Consider the following 17,313-nt stretch of genomic DNA (forward strand, 5'->3'; position numbering starts at 1 on the left):
ACTTTGTTAATTATGTGTCAAAAAAAAGATACCAACTTAATTTTACTTTTTGACAGAAACAGAGAAGCTTCCTGTCGAACGCGGTTTATGAACAAAAATTCTTTTTGGTGAGGCAAGAAATTTTTGTAGTCTTGACTGGTTTACCTAAGATATTTATAACAAGTCTCACAAATCCTTATCTAAGTGTCGGTTTCTTCGACAGTGCACATTTTCTAGGTAAACTCCTACGATCTTCTCTATTTCCCCTCTTCAGATATAACACCTAAGCAAGCAAAAATAAATATACTACATAGCATTTTCCCTATCATGCATGTCCAACCGTGTCCATCTAGAACTAAGACAGGTGGCCGGTTTAGTTACCAGGGAACAATGCAACTCCATACTAATTCAAGTCCTACACTACAACACCCGACACGAACTCACACGCGCATACACACACGGCAAAAAATGCTGAACATCACAGCTCAAGAAGGTAGTAACAAATTACTTAGGCGAACTAATATAAAGATCACCCAAAAAAAAAAAAAAAAAAAAAAGTGAAAGGGCTCATACCGTCACATCTGAAATTATGAATATCATCAGCGCAATAGCAAGTGAATCTACTCAATTTAGTATTATACCCACACACCCCACCTGATTTACGACAATCATCACATAAATCATCATCTGCAATCCACTCTAACTCAAAACCACTCTGTAAAGCTACATGTAAGCTTGATATATCGGTTATATTTGCAGCAACAGAATTGTAAACTGGGACAGATACATTGCTTCTGCATAAACCCGGTGGGATATGACCAAGGTAAGACTCCAAAACTTTAGTCATAAAGTAACCCATACCATTGTTTGTGTTAGTACAAGAGAACTGATTTCTTGAAGCTGGATATTCATTAGAACACTCATAATAAAGGTAACATTTTCATTTGCAGTTGTGTAATTGAAAAGGCTGTAGTTTAAGCTGGTATCGGACAAGTTTGGTGGGCAGAAACCATCCCAATAGTCTTCTCGAGCAACAGAGATAGTATGTGAATCTAGACTCACATGTAAAAGGTAATATTTCTCAGGTGAGGATGTTTTCAATGAGATTTCTGGCATATTGTTTTCATCACTGCAACTGACCTTAAAGCCAGGATGACCACAATATGCAGGGCGATGTTGATTATCATAGAAAGGGTAGCCTAGGCTGATATTTCCACACTCAATTGTCCTTTTACATTCTTCATATTTAACTCCATTGGCATCAATGAATCTGAGAAGTCGGATTAAGGTGAAGATGAAGACAATGTAGAAGAAGCAGGATGGAAGAGACAGCTTCATCTTTGAGAGCAACAGAGAGATTATGGAGAAAGGAGGAAGAATTTTGGTATAACCTAAAGGAAGTTTCGAACATCATATGCGAGTCTAACATCATAAATGAATTAGAAATTAAACAAAGCGTTGGTAATAGGTGATGCAAGGGTTTTTGGAGGTTTTCTCCATGGAAGATAATTAATTAATCAATTTCTTCTTTGGGGAGATGCATTAGATAGATTCAAAGTGCATTTTTTTAACCAACTATGAACTTAATTGTTTAGTACACCAAATACAAAACTTTGACTCTGTATTGTTGCTATCTACTACTGGCTGCTAAACCATGTGTTCTCTGTATTCTTATAAGTTGGTATTTAAAATCAGTCAACTGGGAATATTTTAGTTCTGTGTTTAGATAGCTACTAAAATATACCTACAAGCAGTCACGTTGAGTAAAAAAAAAAAAAAAACTAAAGTTTTGCTACTGGTTATTAGACATAACTGACAAAACATTCTATCTCACAAGTTTCATCAAGGTAAAATTCAAAGATATGTACTTCCTGTTAAACCCTACCCTCACTTGAGCATCTTACTCACCACAACTGCTATGATGCTAAGTTGCTAACTGCGGTCCCTACTTTCCACTGCTAATTAATCAGATCTCTATTGCCACGCCACAAGATTGGGTCCGGCTTAGCTTCCACATATGGAGCTACTAAGTTTTTTTCTTTCTTTTTTTTTTTTTTCCCAAGTAAATTATACTCTTAGAAGAGGCTTCAAGATAAATTATATGTGCAAACTCATTTTAAAAATAAGAAAAAGGGAAGAAATCAATTAAACCAGGTCAGAATTATTAGATACTTATAGACTTCAGTGATAAGGTATTTTTGACTGGTTTTTTCAAACAAATTACTATAGAATTAATAAGCATGATCTTCAAAACATATACTACTAGCCCTTTTCCTAAAACCTTGATGGCCTTGATCTTAGTTGTCAAAATAAAATGAGCTTTGTTCTGACACCATATCCAATAAAATCAACCGGCAACTAAATCCCATAAATATTCCTCTCCCAAAGTCTATTAAAACTATGAAGTACTCTGTATCGCATCTTAATAGTAAACTGCTGAAACTTGGTTCAGTTGAACTCTCAAACATACCTGATGGGGTAGGAGTTGTAGGACATTCTGATGCATAAGGTTGGTCAGGGCAAAAGCAAGTGAATTTATTTCCGAGGAGATCACTCCCACACTGACCACCTGATTCTACACATGTCTTGCATTGATCATCGTTCACTTTCCACTGTAATTCAAAACCATCATGCAAAGCCTTAAGGACAGAGGCTTTGTCAATCTTTAATTCTGGAGGTAGTGTTTTGAGAATTGGTATGTTTACCATACTCCTACACCCTATATTAGAAGTATACACCCCAGCTTTGAAATACACATCAGTAAAGGAACCATTTTTGTTACAAACACTGTGTCCTAGAAAGCCCAAACTTATCATGGATGCAACAGGGCAGTCATAGCAGAGAGTCAAATAGCCGGGGTTAAAGGGATACTCGAAGAGGCTGGTATTGATGCTGGTGTTCACCAGGGATGAAGGACAAAGATCATCCCAAACATCATCTCTTGCCACTGTAAGCTTATGTGCTTCAGCATCAGCTTTTAAGAATCTATATTTCTGAGATCTGATGGTAATGATTGGAACATCATTGCCAAGGCATTGAAGCTCATATCCAGGTAGGCCGCAATATGGTGCCCTATTCTCTCCCCAGAAGGGAAACTTTAAATTTTCTACGCCACCACAGTTAAAAGGTTTACTGCAGTTTAAGAAACGCTCATCATAGGAGCTTATGAATTTTAAGGAGCTGATTACTAGTATAAAGAAATTAAGAGTAATTAATGAAAGAGATCTGGAAAGCTGGGGCTTCATTCTGTATGAAGCTCATGAAAGAAACTAGACGATGAGAATTCGTTTTTTGAAATGAAAGGAATAGATTATTGACTCACACTTCAATATAAGTCATGATTTTTGCCCAGAAGAAAGATCAGTAAATCTGACTATTTTGGTTTTAACTTCGAAAATTTTGCAAAAATATGAGGGAGGAACTAATTGGAATCTAAGAAAAATTAAACCTCTGTTGAATAGTATTGTCAAAGCACATTTTCTTTTGCCCATTTCATTTCTAATGTGTAGGGGTTGAGGTTTTTTTTTTTTTTTTTTTTTTTCCCCAAGTGAAAAACTCGAATAAGTGCAGTTCCACATGTTGGACTTAATTATTTTTGCAAGAAATTTCATTTATCTTACTGTAGTTTCTGTTGGAAGAACTAGCAAAAACTTAGGAGTTGGGAGGCTCTTTGCGCCAAAGCGTTGAGCAAGGCGAACAAATCATGATTTAAAATTTGGTCACACTTTCTATCCCTGCCTCATTTAAAGTTAGTTTTCCCTTTACCCTGGAGACTGAAAATTTGGTTGTACACATCATGTGTCCATGTCATAACTGGTCAACTTTCCTTCTTCATTTGATACTACTGAACTCATCAGACTTTTCATTCTACCTCAATATCCATGTTATATATGTAACACTACCGCGTAGTTTACTCAATATTGACAATTCAACATGGGTACTGGTCCTTGATAGTTCAAACATGGGTATGGGTACTTGACAAATCATCGCATAAAAAAAGAACAAGCAAAATGCTCATAAAATAGTAGCTTAGATCCTAGGTGACAAAGTTGATAAGTGGCTACTCTTCTCTAGAAGACTTTAATTTGTTGAAAACCACGCTTCTCGGTTAGGAAAAACATTACTTAATCGTGAAAGGAAGCATATGCTATAAAAGGCTTATTGAGTATAAAAGTTGATGTCAATTACATACATGACTTCTATCTAGAGTCCGAGGAGTTATATCTTATGCTGGAAGAACAATTATTTTACTTTAATGAGGTGAAGTAGGTTGGACTAAACAAAGAAAAAAAAAACTAACAAGTAACATCATAGTTTGTTAAGATAAATGAATCACATACCTACCACCATGAGAAATTAGAACACAAGAACATTTCTAAGCTGACAAAGACAAACTTATGAGTAGTTCAACTAAAACATATGCTAATTCACTGGATTCAACCAATCCCAAGGAAGGGAATATGGGTAAAACAACGAAAAAAACAAAAGAAAACCAGGATCCAGAACTTAGACAAGTTGTTTTGAAGTTGTTTTGTCAAAAACAAGGTTTTAACACCTGCGTATTCTGATTAGAATACACGATGGACATAGGGATATAGCCTTTGGGTGGACAAAAATTGAATTATTAGTCTCATACACTTAGGCACTTAGCACGTCCTGGAGTAAATCTAATGACTTAAGAATCAAAAATACTGGGCTTTATACCAGCAGCAACTGAAGTCTGATTTTAATTAACAGCCAGTATATGCACATACATAAACACATTCCACTGCAATGCATTTGATTTAGTGCGAAAACATACCTGATTTAGCAGACGTTGAGTTGTTGCAAGGTGTATCTCCAACACTTCCATCTAGGCAAAGACAGGATATCTTATTCTTACTAAGATCAAAACCGCATCTACCCTTTGATGCTTCACATCCAAGACATAAATCTTCACCCTGCACCTTATAGATTACTTCAAACCCTTTCCCAATGATTTGACTCAGACTCCACTTCCCTATTTGTGCGGCTGAAGAATCAACAACCGGGACCACAATGCTAGCAAAACACCCACTTGGACCGATGGCTCCTTCTACCGGATAACCATCAGTGTCATTAGTACCATAGATTTTGCAAGTAAATTGACTAGGATTGGGTGTATAAAGAGGGGGGCACCCGTATAGAACTGTAAGATTATGGGATCCAGGTGCATAATCAATTAGCTCGGGATCAATCGTGGTGTTTATAAATTTCTGCATGCAAATTCCTTGCAGAAAATCCTCCCTAGCCATCTTCAGAACCTGTGTATTTTGATTGATGTCCAGGACATGATATTTCATACCCTTGCTTTGTATAGTGGTGGTAGCATTGTTCTCGCAACTGAGCTCTAAGTCCGGGTAACCACAATCCTTCGGCCTAGTGCCGCCTCCCCAGAAGGGAAACCCAGCTTTGACATTGCCACACCTGAAGTAATTACCACAGTTATCATACCATCGTAGGTCACTGCCAAAACAGGTTGGAAAACAGAAAATAACCAAGAATGTGAAGTACCATGCTGTTTGGGAAATAAACACATGCAACTGCAAGAATTTCATATCAAAGGATCATAAGAATTAGAAGAAGAAAAAAAATGTTTGAAAGATGGTAGGTTAAGTAAGCTGAGGAATGAGGTATAAATGATTGATCATTAATTACTTATGAAGGAGGGAAATTTTTTCAAAGGAAAAAATGGATTTGGTAATTGTTTTGACCAACAAGCACCAGAACAGTATTTTTTTGTTGTCTTGCGTGTGTAACACTAGCCAGCAGTATAAATGGGCAGAAATATCAAATGTAACAAGAAAATATATATATTAGGTGAAGTGGAATCTTTATTAGTTCCAGCTACCAAACAAACATCATAGAAATATATATAATTTACACTGACATTTAAAAAAGTAGGTTTAATCTATATAGTTAAAAGACCTTGCAGATTCAAAATGTGGAAGACTAGACAAATGCAGGTTAGGATGGTGATCCTATTCCGAATGATACAAACACATCGATGGCTGGTTAGGATGGTGATCCTATTCCGAATGATACAAACACATCGATGGCTTTTACATGCTTTCCATTGCATTATTATAATATTAAAGAAAACAAAGTCTTTCTTTAAAGATTAGAAAAGGTAGATAAAGAACCTCATTACTAGCGCCTCCACCATACAACCGTAGGTAATTGGTATACGTGCACGGCTTACGACATGTGTAAGGGTGTGTGTTGTGCACGTACTGCTTAGAAGCTTGTTGAAACTATTTAGATTCAAAATTTTCACATACACCTTATACACACAATGATCTACTTGTATACAATTCTTATACACACAATGACATTACCAATCACATACATTCGCTAAAAGATGGGAACAAACTTCACAATTACAATTGTAAAAATCAGATAACTTCAACAAAACATTCAAATTGGTAAATTGTATCACTTTAAGTAATCAAGTATAATGGTGGCACGTAATATTTTGTGCCTCCTAACAAGGTTGCAAAGTTTACTTCTAAATATATTTCTTTGCAATTTTAAGATCTTTTTCACTATGTAATATATCTAAAACGTTGCTTTGAAATTTTCAAGTTTTTTTATTAATCATTCAGGATTTGAGCAACTAGCGTACTCCAAAGTAGGTTATTAATCCACAAAACATAAGAGCAGGCTTCAACAACATGATACTAATATAGCGGCTTGAGTAAGTCAAAGACATAACAGCCACACATCACACAAACTAATATCGGAATTTAGCCTTGCTAAGTTGTGTGAGCAAAAAGAAAGTATTGTATTAATAATGTCAGTAGTGAGAGGAACTATAGGGTTCATTGCTCCTGAGGAATTTCTCAAGAGTTTTGGGAGTGTATCCCACAAATCAGATATTTTAAGCTAGGAATGTTAGTTCTAGAAATGGTTGGTTGTAGAAACAACACATTTACTGAAGTTGAACATAATCACGAACAGTATTTTCCACATTGGATTTACAAGCAACTGACACAAATGCAAGAACATGATCACGAAGGGATATTGGTAGGAGAAGAAAAAGATATACGAAGGAAGATGCTACTGGTGAGCCTATGGTGCATTGAAGCTAACCCTTCAAGCCGACCAGCTATGAATAAGGTGGTGGAAATGCTAGAAGGGCCTATTGAGTTTTTACAAATTCCTCCAATGCCAACTAGCCCAACTCCATCTTATCCTTCATTGCCAGGGACATATTCTTCAACAATGCCTGCAGTTTCATCACTTGGTATACAAGCAGTCTTCAAAATGTACTACTCGACAAGTGATGATAACCATCAGTCACACTGATAGACTTCTAACATTAAATACAAGAAGCTTAAAATATTCCGATTGTTGTTCTACATCTCTCTGTATATAGCAATTTTCCTCTACTTTGGCCAAACTCACTATGCTAGTTCATCTCTATCCCATAAACCCAGGGCAAATCAAGGAAAATCCAATCTATATCTATCACATAGCAGGTCTTCCGAAATGCAGTCATGCGATGAACACAAGAAACAAACGCGTTCATACATTGACATGCTCACTTAGAGGATTCACATAAGGTAAAACATTCTACGGCTTTTAACGATTCTAAAACATAATAGATTATCGCGACCACACAAGAGAAATGAGCTAGCATATGCCTACAAAACAACTGCTACTTTGATTTCAATAGTAGTACGTCATCATTCATCAATTAAACCCTTAGATAAACAAACTACTTGAATTACACATAACCAAAGATCAAAAGGTTTCAATACTTGAGAAGGATTAAGAAGGCGGAAGAGAGGGTGAAAGAGCGTAAGCTAACCGAGTGTGCAAGCGAAACGAGCGGGGAAAGCGAACACCAAATCATCAACAACGAGCAACGGAAGACGGAACAAAGCAAATCCTGCAATTGGAAAATGAATAAGATAATGAAACCTCCATTAACAACACTGAGAGTACACCGATTATCCAAAGACAAAGAACAAAATCAATGACAAAATAATGAACATAATAAAGGATTTATGATCGAATTGACAGATTCAAAATTTCAAAACCCCGAATTCTAAGAAATAAAATTATTTTCATTGAGGCAAATCATCAAACATTTGGTGTGCGTTACTGAGAAATGAAAATTCTTCAAGAGACTTACATTTGACAACATTGCAGCGTTGGAATCCAAAATCAGGAAAATATTTGAAGTTTCGGGAGTTTTGATGTTTGAAGGGGAGGAGTAACTGTACTGGAATTGGTATGCGAGAGATTTGGCGGGAAAAAGTTGTACGAGTTGGGTAGTTTAGATGACAACGATAGCACCGTAGTTAACACTTTTTTTACGGAGTAACAATATACAGATAAGTTAACATGTGCAATGTTTAAATAATGGAAGAAATTTGTTTCAGGGTTTTATCCAGCAACACATAAGTTAGGTAATAAAATTTGACAAAATAAATAAATAAATAATTGCTAATAAAATAATGATGAGCAATTTCCCACAATATTATTATAACAAAAATAAATTCCCTTTGTGCATCGGTTTTAAAATAACTCCCCAAATACTGTCCACTTAGGATAGATATTGGATATCAAATTTTTTTATTTTTTTTTCCCTTTTGATTTGGGCCGTGACTATGTCTATAAGAGCATCTCCAATAGTTCAATTATAAGGACTTGCTTGCAATTTAAATAAAGATGCATGTTTACCATTGGAGAACAAAAAATGAGCAACATGCAAGCAATGTAGCCCAAACAAGCTACATGCTTCATTGAAAAAGGGTTTAATAACTCCACTCATATTGGAACATGTGTATAATTATTTTATTTTTTTTAATTTATTTTTTGCAAACTACAATATGTTGTGGCTTACCATTGGAATAATTTGTTGCTTAAAAGTGTTGTAGACTTGTAGCTTAGAAATTGATGTGAAAAAGTAAGCTACAAAACATTGTAGCTTGCCATTGGAGATACTCTAATTTAATGCTACATGCTTACAATTTAATTTAATTTGCAAGCATATCCTTTTTGTAAACCATTGAAGATGCTTTTAGCAGTTTCAAAAATAACCGGTCTCAATTCCTCTTTTTCTTAACTCAAAGATTCTTTAGCCATTAGGGAAATTTTATTTGGAAACAACACTGTTAATGGTTTTAAGTAAAACCAAATATCGAGAAATTTTTTTTAAAAAAAAAACTGTGTAACACATATTAAAATACGGAGAGAGTGCCAAAAGGCAACAAAAATGTTAATATTTATACCAATGTGGTCAATTGATCAAAATCTTTAAAGTGAACAAATCCCCACTCTTTCTGTCGAGAAAATATAAGTTTATATAGGGGTGTGTTTGTCATTTCATGTTGGTGTCAAGGGGTTAAATCCCACTCAATGCCATGAAGATGGAGTAACTGGAGTTAGTTCGCGATGTTTGCTACGTTACATTCAATCAAATGGCATCCTTCACTAAATTTCACCTTCAAACCCCTTAGTTTTGGAATTAATATATGAAATACAAACTCAGATCCTATTCTTTCGAGTTTATGGGCAGAGTAGAACAGAGCAGGAATTAGCAAAGCAAAATAGATTTCAACCGAACAAAATAGAGCAGACTTTAGCAAAATTGAGCAAGGCAAAACATGATAGAGCAGAGCAAAACAACTTAAAAGAACAGGATCTCACTCACTACATTAGTTATCAACACTTCCCGAACGTTAGAATACTAAAGACCAGTTCTCATATGTTTATTTTCAGTTCAGTTTAGTTCAGTTCACTTTAGCTCTAATAAGTTCAGTTCAACTCTAACAAGTACAGTTCAGTTTATTTCAACTCAATTCATTTCAGTCGAGTTTAATCAATGAGAGCAGACCCTTAGTTATCGGAGTTAACAATCAAAAGTAGGTTCACCTTTGCAAAATCATAAATGAGGAATATAAAATCAATATACGGAGTATTCCATTTCACCGTACAACAAATTTCAAGTCAAATAATTTCAAGATTGGCACTATATTAATTGGGCATTGCTCCCGACCGTCAGTTAAAACATTTTCATTGTTCATTCATCATGTCTTCCGATTCTTCACTTCTCTCACCCAAACCAAACCCTAAAACTAACCCCCAAATTCCTGAACCAGACACATTCAATCCCAACAAGCTAATGTCTCAGAACAAAGAGATGAACATCCCTAATTGGTCAGATCTTCCAGAAGAAATTTGGTCCATAATTCTCTCAAAAGTTAGCACAGTTGACATAATCGAAAGTGTTGAGATTGTTTGCAAATTATTTCGCAAAATCTGCAAACAACCTTCTATGTATAATGTCATTGACATGACTCTTCCAGATGAATACATTGATGACGATGATTCTGATTATGTTAATTCCATGACTCTCTTTGCTGTTGATCGAAGTTCTGGGAATTTGGTCGATATTTATTTGGAAACTTTTTGCGATGATGAGACTTTAATGGCCATTGTTCAAAGGTATTCCAATTTTTAATTTTGTTTAATTTTTTTTTTTTAATTATACTGTTTCTGTTATATATCTAGTTATTACTATGAGAACTAGTCGATTTAATGTTATTATTATTCAGAAATTTTGTGAAATTATTGTACTTGAATAATTTTTATAATTTTTTGGATTTATTTGCTGGTTGGAAGTAGTCTAATCTCCAAATTGAATGTAATACTTGGACTAGTGCCTTGTTTTTAATATATTTTTTATTTGAGTTTTTCTTTATAAAACTAATTGTTACTAATTAAACCTTTTGTAGTAGTTTTGGATTGTTGCTATGAAATTGATTTTTAATGTCTGATTAATTGCAAACTTGCATTAAAGGTGATATTTTAACTAACAAAAATACTTGCGTGGACCTGGTTCACAATAATATTATTGTGGACCTGAAGTTTATACACACGCAACTGACATTATATTGAACATAGTGACCTTTATTTTTAACATAGTAACCTTATTTTTAACATAGTAACCTTTATTAAAAGTTGCATAATGTTTAATACAATTGTGAACTTGAAGTACGACGTTATAACCCTTATTTTAACATAGTGATCTTTATTATTAATATTGACCTTATTTAATATTTTATTAAAAAAATTAACCTCTTATAGCCTATATATTACCAAAATGACTTTTATTTTCAACATAGTGACCTTTATTTTATTATAGTGACATTTTTTTGTATTAATAAAACAATCATAGTTTCTCTAATGTTAGTGGTCCACAATAAATTAGTGTGAACCAGGTCCATTTAAGAATTTGTATTGGACTAATGTCTTGTTTCATCTATGTAATGACGTAATGTTGGTGTGTAACTGATTAGTGTGTTAATTTTAATATCTAAACCTGATGAAAATTTTGGACTTTTCCTAGTTTATCCTAATTGTATTGTTTGATCAATTGCAAACTTTTCATGACATGTTTTGTTTTGGGTTTAGAGTTCTCTTGTCGAATCATCTGAAATGTTATCAAGTGTGGCAAACTGGCAATGTGTATCTTGCTTGTTTTGTTGGGAGTTTCTTTAATTGATTTCTACTGTATTTTCTGCCTGATTTTTGTATATTGTTTGTAAGATCCATTGTAGGGCGTGTTAAATTCATAGTAAAAATTCAAAGGAAAAATTGGGCAGGTGAAAGATCTAAATCCAATTAACTATTTGTGATGACGGAAATATCTTCACCTTCTAATGACTCGTGAAAATGACAATCTGAACTGCATAACGTTTAATTTGTTATAATGTACTAGTATGTCTTTCGTGGTTCCAATGTCACTGACATATGGCCCGGAGTGTTTTCCAGACCCTCTTTGTTGATAGTAATATAGTATGCAACCTGAATTATTGTTAGTGAACCTTTAATTCTTACAGATCAAGGAATCTTAAGCATCTCCGACTTGGCCACCATATTGACATATCTGACAGGGAACTGGTTGAAGCTGTCAAAAGGCTTCCAATGCTTGAGGAAGTGGAGCTTAATTTCTCTTGTTTCCATGAAAAAACTATTGAAACTGTTGGTCGTGCCTGCCCTTCATTGAAATCGTTTAGCGTGAATAATGTTTGGCCTGAAAATCATAAATGCAATAGAGAAGTCATGGCTATTGCTAAAAGCATGCCTAACTTACACAATCTTCAACTAATTGGGAGCTACATGACAAATGAAGGCTTAAAAGCGATTCTTGACGGATGTCCTCTTCTTGAATCCCTTGATATACGTGAATGTTTTCACCTTGATTTATCAGGGGATCTGGGTAAAAGATGTGAACAGATCAAACACTTTCGACCACCTAGTGCCTCTCTAGAACATTTTATCCACCAAGCTTGCAAGTGTGATGCTGATGATTCTCATACTCCCTCTTTGATAGAGGGGTATTTGTTATGTAACAGGGGGAGTTCAAGTTTTAGTACTGACAATCCAGATTGGGATGATGACCTTGAATTCGTTGACCATGACAATCCTGATTATTATTATGGCTATGATAATGTTTATGATTATGCCCATGCTGATGATTTGCAGCCCCAAAATATGTCTCCGCATGTGATCAACGAGTTCCCCAGTCAGATGGATCTCCAAGAATTCATCGACAATGATGATGGTGATGAGGAGTACCCTGACTGGTACTGTGATTGCTGTTCTGGTATTTCGTCGCCCAGTTACTCTCCTCCTCCTCCAGATATGGATTATGATGAATGGATTGATTCAATGATGCCTTAACCTTTTACTGAGATTTTCAGCTCCTTTGTGGCCTTGGGATCAAAAACTATGTTTACTCTGTCTTGGAATGATTTTGCCTTGTTACAGTTGGGAGGTTACGGAAGAAAGACCGAGAAATTTTGGCTTGGTTGCATACAATGTTATATATCCTTCTTTTGTTGGTGTGGTGCAGTCTGTTGCGTGTCCTCGTTTATGTTAGGCCTAGTTCTTGTAAGATATCATATAGGCAATATGCCCAGTCCTTGCCTTTTTTAGAAACTTTGTAGTTGCTGTTACTGCCTATCTTTTGCTGTTGTGCACGTATGGATGGGATTTAAGGTTACAAGCTCTATATAAATATGTCTAGTTTCTAACATCTTCTGTTGTAGTTTTTGATAATTTCTCCAATTACTCCTGTATTATGATATATACTGTCATCAACTCATCAAGTCGTAACGGTGGATTTGTCACTTTTATAATAAGCCATACAATATTCACCTAGATTACACTTCTGCTTTAATAAGGGTGCTAATCTAAGAGGCCCGAGACCAAGCTTGGCTCATGACGCTTGCAATCGAACTCATACCGAATTATAAGCTTTTTGCTCTTAAATTTTTTTAAGTTCAAATTGTCATCAAACTCAACTTGAGTTGAATATTATTCCTTCTATATAGTTACATTATAGATACTACTATGAAAATGCTTTGTTTTTAACCTTCTTGCCAATACTCCATATAATTTAAATCTTTATTAAAAAGTATTATTTGTCAAGTTGATAAAAAAAGTGAGACTTTTATTTGAGAATAGATGAGTAGAATAAAGTATTTGAAAAAAAAATTCAAACTTGTTCACGTTCTTTAATGTACAATTCATGAAAATTTTATGCTAAGATTGATTGGTTCATAGTAAACCATTTTTACTCATTAACACCCATAAGATCACACCCATACTTCTTTATTTCGACTTTGTTACACTATGCTCACAAAAGACATAAGGACATCAAACTAATATCTAGAGGGACTTGTTAATACTCCGTATGATACTTTGTTCTCGAGTTTTATAGGTATCAAGTTAGTTTTAGAATGACACCTAAAATTTGAGATCAAATTCCGCTTAAAATATCCATCATGGTTTATCCATATACGGAAGTACATATAGTTAATATAGGGCCCAAAATGGCCCGAACATTGTACTCAGTAAACAAAATTTCTCCTTTGTTAATTTCTCCCGCTTTCTCACTCCAATGAACAACTAACCCTCTCTTCCTCAACTCAGCTCCACTGTTCACCATGTCTTCAATCTCCTCTCCTCATCCAAACCCTAACCCTAACCCTAATCCCCAATTTCCCCAACTTTCAAATTCAATCAAATCAGCCAACTTCAAATGCAAGAAGTTTCAATCTCATAGCACCCCTAATTGGTTAGAGCTTCCTGAAGAAGTTTGGTTCTTAATCCTCTCCAAATTAAGCACCATTGATGTAATTGAAAATGTTCAGAAAGTTTGCTTGTTATTTCGTAATCTCTGCAAAAAACCTTCCATGTTCAAATTCATTGACATGACTTTGGAAGATGCTTATATGGACTTGCCTTATGACCCGAATGTTATGACCCGATTCGCAGTTGATCGTAGTGGTGGTTGTTTGGTTGATATTTATTTGGAGTATGTTTGTGATGATGATACGCTCATGTACATCGTTGAAAGGTACAACATTTTGATTTTTTATTTCTTAAATTTTATGTCCTGCAATTTTTTGCTGTTTGATTTTGTTAATTTTTGCAGTTTTCTTGATTTTCATAGTGTTAGATGATATAAATGATGTTGGTGAAAGAAATGTGAGAAAAATTGGATATATTAGGCTGATTTACCTTAGGTTATGGGAATAGTCTTGCTCTGTCAAATATGCTCTTTACTTGTTTCATGCTATGCTGCAGGATTTATAAGGGTGCGTTCTATTCAATTGAACTCGGCTTAACTTATTGGAACTTATTGTAGTTCCGAACTGAACTTATGAAGTATTAGAATTTGATTCTTTGGAAACATATTATAATAAATTGAGCTAAGCAGTAAGCACTCCCTGAAAGTATTGTGGAGCCTGTTCTGTTTCAGTTAAATGTAGCTTGTATTTTGAATTATTGAATCATCTATCTTGGATGTAGGGATTTTGCTCAAAATTGAATCTACAAGTAATAATTCGTTTAGAAATGACAACTTTAGAGTGTAAAACCTCAAATTTATACTGCCTACAACTAGTTTAGGACCGGGATCTATCTATAAATTGGTTCTTTGGGGTTTGACTTTTGAGTAATTGAGAATGTATATCTTTAAGAGAGCTCATCTAGATCCCACTTTTTGATGGTTTTGCGTTTTATCTCGTTAAACTCATATATTTTTCGAATAGGTCGAAGAATCTTAAGCATCTACGACTTGGGCACTATTTAGATGTTTCAGATGCTGGACTGATTGAAGCTGTTAAAAAGCTCCCGGTGCTTGAGGAATTGGAGCTTATTATCTGTAATTATTCCGCGGATACTATTGAAGCTATTGGCTGCGCCTGCCCTTCACTGAAATCATTCAGCCTAAATTCAGTTGGGTCTAATAATTGTACGTTAGCTCGCAATGAGGAAGCACTAGCTATTGCTAAAACCATGCCTAATTTGCATAATCTTCAACTGATTGGAAACTATATGACAAATGAAGGTTTGAAAGCAATTCTTGATGGATGTCCTCTTCTGGAATCCCTTGATCTACGTGCATGTTTCCTCATTGATTTATCAGGAGATTTAGGTAAAAGATGTAATCAGATCAAACACTTGCGACTACCATTTGACTCCACTGCAGATTATAGCCATGAAGCTTGTGAAGAATTCCTTGCTGACAAATGGAACAGCCTACAGAATGATGATGATTCTGGTGGTAGCGGCTTCTTTGGTTTCTAGCCAAGTAGCCAATATATATTTTTTGGGGGTGTTGAGGAGAAAATAAATACCTTACTATTTGATGGTCTTGTGGATTCCCCACTCTTTTGCTTTGCTGGTGAAGAGACTGAAGACCCCTTATTTTTCAGCCCATTTTCAGTCTTGTTGGATCTGCAATCATGTATGTACTTCTGTATCAGGTTGGTTTTGCCTTGGTTGCTTCCCAATGTTTACTTAGCTCTTTTTTCGGTCTTAGCTTGCTGGATTTACAATCATGTTTTCCAGCTAATTATTTTTCCCTTGGTTGCATCCAATGTAATAGATCCTTTTTTTTTGGGTGAATGGCAGTTGATTCAGTATGGCAACATCCTTACTAGCCTAGTTCATATACTATGTAATCTATGGTATGTACTGTCAGCCCTGACATTTAGAAACTTATTACTTGTAGTCCCTAATAATGAATTTATCTTGTACACACACATTGATTATAATACGAAATACGAGTATTAAGAATCAATACTTTCAGAAGCATTTCCTCTTGCCACTCAAACAATACAAAAACAAAACGAAGATTAACAGAGTTCAGAACTTGCAGTCAGCTCTTTCAAGATGGAACAAAACATATGCAGCTTATCTTTATACAGTATGATTTAGATTATTGACTTGGATTGAGCTCTTTGGCTGCGAACTGAATGGGATAATGATGCTGTCTCACGAGTTTTATGTTTAAGGCTTCAACTTCACAGCTTCTACAAATTAATTTTCCCAGGGAAGATTATTACTACTGGATACCACTTGGAATTGTATAAAACAATATCACAAAAACGAGATTCATATTTCAGACTTGAGAATTAACAATTAAGGAAGTACATTGAATTTAAGATTCAGTATTTTTTTTTTTTTTCTTTTTTTCTTTTTTCTTTTTTTTTTTTTTTTTTTTTTTTTTGAGTCAAAGATTAAGTACAATTAATTGATTAAGTGACTTTTTGTGAAAGTTTACCTTAAGAGAGTACAGGAATGTGGATGCTACTTACAAAATACTTCTTGCCCATACTTACGTGATTCCGATAAGGGCCTGTTCACATTTACTGAATTGAGCTGAACTGAATTGAACTGATTGAAGCTGAACTGAACTCAACTGAGTTGATTGGAGCTGAACTGAACTGAACTGAGCTGAAATGAATATTTTATGAGAGAGGGAAATTAGGAACTGAACTGAACTGAAATAAAGTAAATATGAACAGGCCCTAAGTTTGACTTTTTTAAAAAAAAAGTTTACCCTCGTTCAACATACGGGCTTGTATATTGTTGTAACAATGTATTTCTTCAATTATTTGATAACGTATTTTTTCTAGCTTCTCATGAATTTTCAAGTTATATTGCGAACATCTCAATTCTAAATTAGTTTCCACTCGAGCTGAAGTTTGACAGACAGACGTAGTATTAACCACATTGAATCTAGATAACTCGTGACTTTGTGAGTGACATCTCATATTCACTCTTTCTCATCACAAAAATTAACAAGATAACGTACTCCAAACACTTAAGGAGTACAGTAGTCCAAACACTTTGACTAGTAGCAACTAAAATGCACAAAAATACGGATTATAAAAGTGACAATGTGGGACCATCTTTAAAAATAAGGCCCAATCCACTACGAAAGTATAAAAGCCTCAGTCCTCTTATTTCCCTCCATTTCCCAAATCGCGTCAACAAAAACTC

At 34.8% G+C, this 17,313-nt stretch overlaps 3 protein-coding genes and 1 pseudogene across 3 annotated transcripts; 3 read left to right on the forward strand and 1 right to left on the reverse strand.

Moving 5' to 3' along the window:
• Positions 1 to 327: 327 nt before the first annotated feature.
• LOC145593850 (LEAF RUST 10 DISEASE-RESISTANCE LOCUS RECEPTOR-LIKE PROTEIN KINASE-like 2.7) lies at positions 328 to 6,145 on the reverse strand (annotated as a pseudogene).
• Positions 6,146 to 6,903: 758 nt separating this feature from the next.
• On the forward strand, positions 6,904 to 7,305 carry LOC145593851 (LEAF RUST 10 DISEASE-RESISTANCE LOCUS RECEPTOR-LIKE PROTEIN KINASE-like 2.4). The gene has a single exon (XM_081650219.1). The coding sequence runs from the start codon at positions 6,904 to 6,906 to the stop codon at positions 7,303 to 7,305; it is 402 nt and encodes a 133-aa protein (XP_081506345.1).
• A 2,827-nt stretch (positions 7,306 to 10,132) lies between these two features.
• LOC145593852 (putative F-box/LRR-repeat protein 9) lies at positions 10,133 to 12,696 on the forward strand. Its single transcript, XM_081650220.1, has 2 exons — positions 10,133 to 10,455; positions 11,853 to 12,696. The coding sequence occupies exons 1-2, from the start codon at positions 10,133 to 10,135 to the stop codon at positions 12,694 to 12,696; spliced, it is 1,167 nt and encodes a 388-aa protein (XP_081506346.1).
• Positions 12,697 to 13,908: 1,212 nt separating this feature from the next.
• Positions 13,909 to 16,016, forward strand: LOC145595804 (F-box protein SKIP19-like). The gene is made up of 2 exons (XM_081652229.1): positions 13,909 to 14,377; positions 15,075 to 16,016. Exons 1-2 carry the CDS (start codon positions 13,965 to 13,967, stop codon positions 15,610 to 15,612), a joined length of 951 nt encoding a protein of 316 aa, XP_081508355.1. The 5' UTR covers positions 13,909 to 13,964; the 3' UTR covers positions 15,613 to 16,016.
• The last annotated feature ends 1,297 nt before the right edge of the window (positions 16,017 to 17,313 follow it).

Source organism: Chenopodium album, chromosome 19 (genome assembly GCF_948465745.1).
Source record: "Chenopodium album chromosome 19, dcCheAlbu1.1, whole genome shotgun sequence".
NCBI classification, from domain to species: domain Eukaryota; kingdom Viridiplantae; phylum Streptophyta; class Magnoliopsida; order Caryophyllales; family Amaranthaceae; genus Chenopodium; species Chenopodium album.